The following is a 9,234-nucleotide window of genomic DNA, read 5'->3' on the forward strand; positions in this document are numbered from 1 at the left end:
GTAATTTTAAGGCAAGTGTAAGGTTGCCTGTAATACTCTTGTCTGCAACTGCAAACAAACATTTAATACAGAATGTATCAAACAAACAGTCAATACTACAATTTTATCTTAAATATTAAATCACCACACTAGTTAATTTTCTTACTTTAACACTGGCATTACAATCATTTTCAGAAAGAGGATAGGTGTGCATTTTTTTTCTTTTAAGTACACCCTTCAGTTTTGTGATGGTAGTCTCATCAGTCATTGTTGACACCATATCAAGAGCAGTGGGCAGCAGGAGATCCTCAGGTGTTGAATGTGGTTTCTTGCGGTCCTGTTCCAGGGCTCCAGACTAACTTTTCCAGTGGTAGCATGGTGCTACCAACTTTCTTCACTGGTCGCACCAGCTAATGATCTGGTCGCCCCACTCCCTTATTTTGGATCAGCATTGCCACAGTTATTAATGCACCATGCAGCTGATGAATACTTGCCATTGCATCACTTAGTTCTGATGCAATGATCTTCAGAGATACGACTAGACATTTGTAAAATGTTTTAATCTTAAAATATATTTATTTTGTCACCAATCCTCTTCTAATACCAGTCATTAACTGGACACAGGCTAAACAATTGCTGAAAGCGCCCATAGGTAGATGCTACATTTTACAAATGTTCCCCAAACGCCTCACATGCTGCTCCGGTAGATGATGCATTTTACCGATGTTCCCTGAATGCCTCGCATGCTGCTCCGGTAGATGCTACCAGGTGCGCTGTGTTTTCCTTTTGACGTCGATTTACAGATAAGTTGTTTGTGATTAGAAAAGCCAAACTTTATTACAGCAGAGTTTGCTAACATCTTTCCCAGGGAGCAGAGTCCTTTCCCACATTTACTGTCGTGGAGTGCCTGTGAAGAGGGGCGGGGTGGGGTGACAGGCCACAGCCTGTAAAAAAAATCCAAATTAAAAATCTGTTACACTATTGGTTACATTCGAAGCGGGGAGTTTTGCATCCAATAACAACAAAGCTATTACTAAACAAATGAAACAGTTCAGAGGCAGCTTAGTGGGGTCCTTGCAGCCGTGGTCTCGGTTGGTCTCGCAGTAAAATCCCGAGTCCTCTGTGGCCGAGACCGAGACAATACCAAATAAAAATGCGGTCGAGTCCAAGACAAGACCGAGATCTTCAGAAAGCGGTCTCGAGACCGAGACCGATCTCGAGTACTACAACACTAACCTATGGTCACGAGCTTTGGGTCGTGACCGAAAGAACAAGATCGCGGATACAAGCGGCCGAAATGAGATTCCTCCGCAGGGTGGCAGGGCTCAGCCTTAGAGTCCATCTGGGAGGAGATCCTGGGGCAGACCCAGAACCCGCTGGAGGGATTACATCTCTTGGCTGGCCTGGGAACGCCTCGGGATCCCCCAGGCAGAGCTGGAAAGTGTCGCTGGGGGGAGAGAGGTCTGGTACGACCTGCTCTGCCTACTGCCCCCGTGACCCGACCCCGGATAAGCGGAAGGCAATGGATGGATGGATGGATGGATGGATGGATGTCATTGATAGAGGAAAGTGTCCATCACAGTGTTCAGAGGACCAGGTGACATCGTCACACTGTTTTTTGAAACATAGACATCTTCACTTGAAATGACACAAAGCCGATAATAGAAGAAAATCAGTAGAAACTGAAGCAGAAAATGTTCCCACAGGGCTTCCCATTGAAACATCCACCATGACGACTGCACAGAGCTCTCGACAGAACCTGAGAAATTCTGCCAAAAGCCCCATTTTATATTGAAGATATAACAAAAACTGAATTTACAAAGAGGGGCAAGACACCATCAAAACATTTTTCCTCTAGATATAGTGATAGTGCAGTAGAGTTTTATGCTGGTACGCAAAGCTTGGCAAACAAAGGGATTCAAGTGGAAAGACAATCATGTAAACCTCGATCATGATAATCTGCCATCCTTCATTGCCAAACGGAAAGAATTTGCCGAGATACGTAGGGTGTTGAAAGAAAATCAAGTGAAGTTTCAAACTTTACTTCCTGCTAGGTTACGCGTGATGCACAATGATGGTAACAAAATATACAATTTAGCAACAGACGCAGCCAAAGACCTTGTGATAAGAGGCTACATTCTCAAGACAATACCAGCACCAACATCGACATCACTGATGGAACAGATAAACAACTGTCCTGGACCTGAGTGAACCAGCGCGCTACCAGAACTATACGTGACTCCACCCACGACATCAGCTATGAGGATAAGCTTTGTGAGTTCCAGAGAACCACCTCAGGCGCAACCATGGAATGAAAGTTGAACTGGGACGATTTAAGAATTCTCAAAGTGATTTGTATTGCTACTGAGACAGTGGGGTGAATAGACTGTAAATTACAAATACATGAGTTCTGTGGAATGAGCTTTCAAGACACTGTGAACCTGCAAGGATCCGTTTCACTGAGCTCAGTTGAAGAGTTTTTGCCGTAGAGCGTCCTCTTGGGCATTTCAGGGTCTAATGCAGAGACCCTACACAGGAAGTCACATTTTTTTATTTTGGTATATTTTATGTTGTTCTGTAGATTTACATTTGACATGTGTTTTTTAGGGCTGGCCGGAATAGCTATTTCTGGGCTCCAGACATTAGGGCCCCTTTAATGACGAATATCCGAATATTCGGTCCAAACGAATTTGGTCCGAACCAGCCCTAGTGTTTTTTTGTTTTTTATACTTTGCTGTTTTGTGCAGAGAAGGGAAGAGTACCATGTTTATTTGTGTTGGTAACCATTAATACATTCACATGTTCGCGTCCCGGTGTTGACACCCGGGATCTTTCTACGTGGAGTTTGCATGTTCTTCCCGTGCAGCGTGGGTTCTGTCCGGGTTCTCCAGCTTCCTCCCACAGTCCAAAAACATGTTGAGGTTAATTGGTGATTCTAAATTGTCCGTAGGTGTGAATGTGAGTGTGCTTGGTTGTCTGTCTCTCAGTGTAGCACTGTGATAGACTGGTGACCTGTCCAGGGTGTCCCCTGCCTTCATCCTAAATTGGCCGGGATAGACTCCAGCCCCCCATGATCCTGGTTAGGATTAATCGGTGTATAGATAATGGATGGATGGAAAATAAAAAGGCAAGGATAAAATATCAGACAATTAAATTAATGAAAGAGAAAGGGAGGATGCCTGCCTTCGGGGATATTAACATGCTACTACTATGCTCAACTTAGACTTTTAATCTGTTAATGTTCACCCACCTACTCTGCAGGATGGAAAGATGTCGAAGGGACTGTTACAACGGATATACCAATTATGGCGCTACTACCTGACAAAAAGCCAAATGCCCTTGATAAAAGATTTAAAAGGTGGGTCTCAAAAGGACTTACTACCTATTACTCTTTTATCCACAAAGGGACATTCATGAGTTTTGAAGCATTACAGAGTAAATATGGATTAGGTCAAGATGATTTCTACAGATATCTACAGGTTAGACACTATTTTGATCAAAATATAAAAGCAACATGGGAACACTGTAGTCAGCTGATCAGGGCATTTATTCACAGATGCTTCAACAAACTAAAATATCCTCAGATATTTTTCCTGAAAATTTATCAACCAGTGTCTAAAACTTTTGTTAATAACCTGAACTGAATAAATTCCCAACAGTCAGTGAACTGACCTGAGAGTCTCCAGTTTACAGTTTGGACTCTTCAGTCCATCACAAAGATGCTTCACTCCTGAATCCCGCAGGCTGTGGTTTCCACTCAGGTCCAGTTCTGTCAGGTACGAGGGGTTGGACTTCAGAGCTGAGGCCACGACTTCACAGTCACTCTCTGAGAGTCCACAGTTAGAAAGTCTGTCATGACACATAAATGACAAAACATGTAATTACGAGAAGTACTTAATATTTACTGCTGAGAAGAACATGTTGTGTCCTGTTTCTACTGTGACTCAGGATATTGTGACTGAGTGGAGCTCAGTCAACAGTTACAGTTGACAGATGATGTTGTCTCTGCTGCGGACCTGCTGCTGCCAGCTTCACCTCCATCACTCAACATTTACAGTCTGTTGTGAAACGCTGCACACATCAAACTGATCATTGCACAGCATCACACCTGAACATCATCAGTGTGATCATCAGTAAGCTCAAGAACATCTGAGACTAAACATAGCTGACATGGATGTTATAGTGGGTCAATTCAGTTCACACCTGACCATGTCACAGACTTCTTTCTTTACACATGTATGTTGTTGAGTAAAGCATGTCACATTTCAGGTGTTGCAACTTTGAGTTCAAGGTTCTTAAAGAAGGCGGGTCATGTTGATTTCTGTGTGGTTTTCTTGGTGCCAATCTTTTTCTATTCTAATGTTGGGCTGCAGGGTGGCGCAGTTGGTAGCACTGTTGCCTCGCAGCAAGAAGATTCCGGTGGGGACACCGGGATCTTTCTGCGTGGAGTTTGCATGTTCTCCCCGTGCAGCGTGGGTTCTCTCCGGGTTCTCTGGCTTCCTCCCACACAGTCCAAAAACATGTTGATTCTAAATTGTGAATGTGAGTGTGCTTGGTTGTCTGTCTCTAAGTGTGGCCCTGTGATAGACTGGCGACCTGTCCAGGGTGTCCCCTGCCTTCGCCCTAAGTCGGCTGGGATAGACTCCAGCCCCCCCACGACCCTAGTGAGGATTAAGCGGTGTATAGATGATGGATGGATGGATATTCTAATGTCCCACAAAACCTTTATTTTTCACCCTTAGAGAATGAATTTTTTAGCTTTAAAATCTTTAAATTTGGTGAATTAAATGAATTAAAACCTCTTGATGACAAAATCAGAAACAAGTAAAAACACATTTGTCTGACGTATTGATGATAAAAGTGGATGAAATTGCTTATGGTGCCAGTTTTTATCAAATTATCTGAAGCCCAGTAACAATATTATACAACTTTTCCAGTTGGGACACTACTGGACTGGTTTCATTCTCATACCTGCTCAATGCTTGTTCAAATATTGGCCAGAAATGTAAAAACATTATTCAATATATTTCTTCATAAAGTGTCTCTGACTGGCACTAAACTCTACAATTTTAAAGCTCCTGTTGGTGCCAATCAGAGGAAAATAATTCAGCCTCTTAGAGTGAAATATAAAGGATGTATGGTTGGTGGAACATCAGAAAAGACAGAAACACTGACATTTATAACAAACTTACACAATCATATAACTGGTTTGTATTATTCTATTGTTATAATTAATTATGTTTTGAGCTATTATGCATTCTCAATCTGTATTTTTCTATTGAGCACAATATACATCCTTGAAGATAACATGGCTGGTGAGAACTGGTTTACACACCAGGAGACAGTGGAAACTCCCTTATTCTATCAGTTTGGATTGTTACTTTAGATACACGCCATACCAGCAACATCCACACATGTTGTTTATCAAATTTCAAGGACATGGACAGAGTGCGGAAGAGGTATGCCCGTCCACATCATTGGTAACTGGCCAATTAAACTCAATAGCGTGCAAGTCTAATCTCTGTTCGGAGCAGTCCCAGCCCAAGAAGATATCTGTAACCTGAACCCAGAAAAATTCAGCTGGACATGAGACTGCTTCCTGTCTCTCTGAATCCAACGCTGCAAAACTTTCCACTTGACCTGAATAAAGTGTTTCATCTGAACTTTTCTCCAACCATTTCTTGGAGCTGTTTTAACAAAAGAACTGGGTCTAGCACGATCTAAGCAGCTACATGTGAGCCCAGATTTTACACATGGACTCAATCAATGTTCACCACTTTAAAAGAAATGAGTCAAACTGAAGATGGTCAGACGTGGAGCATTCAGTGAGCTGAGGCAGAAAGACCATATTGAGAACATCTGAAGAACTGAACTACTGATCTACACTGACTGATCATGTTCATCACATCTGGACTCACCCAGCCTTTCTGCAGTTCCTCACAGCTAGAATCAGCCTCAGTCGTCCTGCCTCTGATGTGTTGTACTTCTTCAGGTCCAACTCATCTAGAACCTCCTCTGACATCTGCAGCATGTAGGCCAGAGCTGAGCAGTGGATCTCAGAGAGTTTCTTCCTTGATCTGTTCTCTGACTTTAGGAACTCTTGGATCTCCTGATGTACTGAGAGATCCTTCATCTCCATCAGACAGTGGAACATATTGATGCTGTCTGGGGATATATTTGCTTTCTTCTTCAGGTTGTTGATGACTCTCCGGATGATTTCTGGACGGTTCTCTGTCCGACCCAGCAGGCCTCCTAAGAGTCTCTGGTTGGACTCCACAGAGAGACCATGAAGAAAGCGAGCAAACAGGTCCAGGTGACCATTTCTACTATTCAAGGATTTTGCCATGACTCTGTCCAGAAAGATATCCAGGGATACGTTTTTGTATTTATTTCCCAGGAACTTCTTCAGCACCGTCCTGTTGCCGTTGTTGTGACAATGGAACATGTAGACTGCAGCCAGAAACTCCTGAATGCTCAGATGAACAAAGCAGTAGACTGGTTTCCGGAACATCACACACTCTCTTCTGAAGATCTGTGTACAAACTCCTGACAACACTGAGACCTCTGTCACATCCAGACCACACTGCTCCAGGTCTTCTTGGTAGAACATGATGTTTCCTTTCTGCAGATGTTTAAAGGCCAGCCTCCCCAGCTTCAGAAGAACTTCCCTGTCAGCCTCCGTCAGCTCCTGCGGACTCATCTCATTTCCGTCGTGGTACTTGTGCTTCTTCCTCTTTGTCTGAACCAACAGGAAGTGTGAGAACATGTCAGTCAGGGTCTGGGGCAGCTCTCCTCTCTGCTCTGTGGTCAACATGTGCTCCAGAACTGCAGCAGTGATCCAGCAGAACACTGGGAGTCGACACATGATGTGGAGCATCCTGGACGTCTTCACGTGGGAGATGATTGCGGTGGACAGCTTTTCATCACTGAACCTCCTCCTGAGGTACTCCTCCTTCTGGCCGTCATTGAAGCCTCGTACTTCTGTGAACCTGTCCACATGTTTAGGAGGGATCTGATTGGCTGCTGCAGGGCGGGATGTGATCCAGACCAGAGCTGAGGGAAGCAGATTCCCCTGGATGAGGTTTGTCAGCAGCACGTCCATCGATGACTTCTGGCTGACGTCAGACACGACCTTCTTGTTGGTGAAATCCAGTGAAAGTCTGCTTTCATCCAGACCGTCAAAGATGAACAAAAGTTTACAGACAGCCAGCTCCTCTGCTGTCACCTTCTCCAATGTTGGATGGAACACATGGAGCAGCGTCAGAAGACTGTGCTGCTCATCTCTGATCAAGTTCAGCTCCCTGAACGGAAGCACAACCACCACACTGACGTCCTGGTTTTCTCGGCCCTCTGCCCAGTCCAGACTGAACTTCCGCACTGAGAAGGTTTTTCCCACGCCAGCGACGCCGTTGGTCAGGACCACTCTGATGGCTCTCTGCTGCTCAGGTAAGGCTTTAAAGATGTCCTGGCACTTGATGGGAGTGTCATGGAGAGTCTTCTTGGAAGCTGTCTCCAGCTGCCTCACCTCATGTTGTGTATCAGCCTCTTCACTGAGTCCCTCTGTGATGTAGAGCTCAGTGTAGATCCTGTTGAGGAGGGTTCCACCTCCTGTTGCATCACTTCCTTCAGTCATATGTTTACATCTCCTCCTCAGACTCATCTTATGTTCCTGCAGAACCTCCTGCAGACCAGCATCTGCTCACAGACCAGAGAAACAATCAGACAGAACAAACACAAACATCTTTCATGTCTGGACAACACAACACAACAACAAGTGCAGTTTTCACAGTACACAGCTGCTCTGACCGGCTGTCTGCAGTCCAGTTCTGGTTCTGGATCTTTCTCCACACTGGGGACAGGACCAGTGTCCTGATGGAGCAGACTGGTCCCAGTATGAGGTGATGCACCGTCTGCAGAACCAGTGTCCACAGCTGGTAGAGACTGGATCCTTCAGGACGTCCTGACACAAAGCACAGCAGGACGGCTGCTTCTCCACAGAACCTCCCCTCCTCTTCGTCACTCTGTCAACACATTTATTCATCACTGAGCTCATCTGGAGAAAAACATCCACATTGACAAACACAGTGCAGAAGGTCAGATGGTCACAGAGAACAGTAGAAGTGCGGCTGCTGTTCTGTCTGAATCCAGCCTGGAATAAAAACACTACTTCCTTTTATTATCAACTCCAGTGAATTCTTTTCCTGTCAGCTGTCCGATTAAACTCTGACCGGTCTGCCCGCAGGTTGCTGTTGATTCAAACTGAACACTTTGAGCAGCAGCTTCACAGTAACAGCCTTCCATCACTGACAGCTGATTCTGTTCTGCACTGTTTTACCATCACTTTGGGCAGCTCAGCTCAGCTGAGTTTGAACTCAGAGTAAAAATGGTGTAAAAACTGTGTGAGAGCAGCAGCCTCAGACACAGTGTTCAGCTTTCATTTCAAACATCAGAATCATTTGAACGAGGAACCATTGAAGACAAATCACAACATCAGCTACACATGTGAAGAACATGCTTTCACACTCTGACAGCCTGAAAATATTTACAGTGACTTCAACATTGTGGTGAAGACATTTGAACATTGTGTGTAAATTGTAAAATAGAGGTTCTCAGGTGTTTTATCACAGAACACCATCAGAATTTCCTGGTTACAGAACCCAGATGAGGATCTGGATTATGACCACTGTGTGACTGTTTCAGCAGAGCATTTCTTTCATCCTAAAACCATCATCTTCCATCAGGTCAGAAACAGTTTCTTACTTTGTGTCTGGCGGTTCAGGTTCTTTACTGAAGTGTGGAGGTCTTCCTTTGGACCGGTCACTCTTCATAGACAGACAGCTGGATGCTGCTCTCTGTCTGCTGAAACACATGTTTGTTTTCTCATCAATCACTGATCAATCCTCTGATCATATACATAGTTTTAAATACAAAAACTTCAGATGATGAGATGTTAATGTTTGCAGTTGTCCTCCTTGATCAGATCACAGCTTTTCTACTGTCAGAGATGCTGAGAGGAAAACAGGACAAATGCTTTCTATTTGTGTCACAAAAACCTTTTCAAGGTTCATTTTAATATACCAACTAAAATGAATCCTCAGGGACACAGAATATAACTTACAGATGTAAAAAAAAAAAAAAAAGTATAAAAAAAGGAGTCATATGAATAAGTTAGAGGTTTCTTACTTTGTGTCTGAAGGTTCAGGTTCTTTACTAAAATATGGAGGATCTCCTTTGGACCCATCACTCTTCATAGAC

General features: G+C 44.0%; 1 protein-coding gene across 7 annotated transcripts in view; it reads right to left on the reverse strand.

Moving 5' to 3' along the window:
- Positions 1–9,228, reverse strand: part of LOC103375320 (NACHT, LRR and PYD domains-containing protein 12-like) — a 22,197-nt gene extending 12,969 nt beyond the window's left edge. For 6 of the 7 annotated variants that reach the window (XM_008305562.1, XM_008305560.1, XM_008305563.1 and 3 more), the window contains exons 1-5: positions 9,163–9,228; positions 8,740–8,838; positions 7,786–8,000; positions 5,898–7,674; positions 3,652–3,828 (exon numbers count right to left, since the gene is read on the reverse strand). In XM_008305562.1, the coding sequence (XP_008303784.1) occupies positions 3,652–3,828; positions 5,898–7,674; positions 7,786–8,000; positions 8,740–8,807 (2,237 nt within the window). In that variant the 5' untranslated portion in view covers positions 8,808–8,838; positions 9,163–9,228. The remainder of the gene's footprint in view (positions 1–3,651; positions 3,829–5,897; positions 7,675–7,785; positions 8,001–8,739; positions 8,839–9,162) is intronic. The other variant, XM_008305561.1, reaches the window with a different exon arrangement.
- Between the last annotated feature and the right edge of the window lie 6 nt (positions 9,229–9,234).

Source organism: Stegastes partitus, unplaced genomic scaffold (assembly GCF_000690725.1).
Source record: "Stegastes partitus isolate 25-593 unplaced genomic scaffold, Stegastes_partitus-1.0.2 Scaffold2548, whole genome shotgun sequence".
Classification (NCBI taxonomy): Eukaryota; Metazoa; Chordata; class Actinopteri; family Pomacentridae; genus Stegastes; species Stegastes partitus.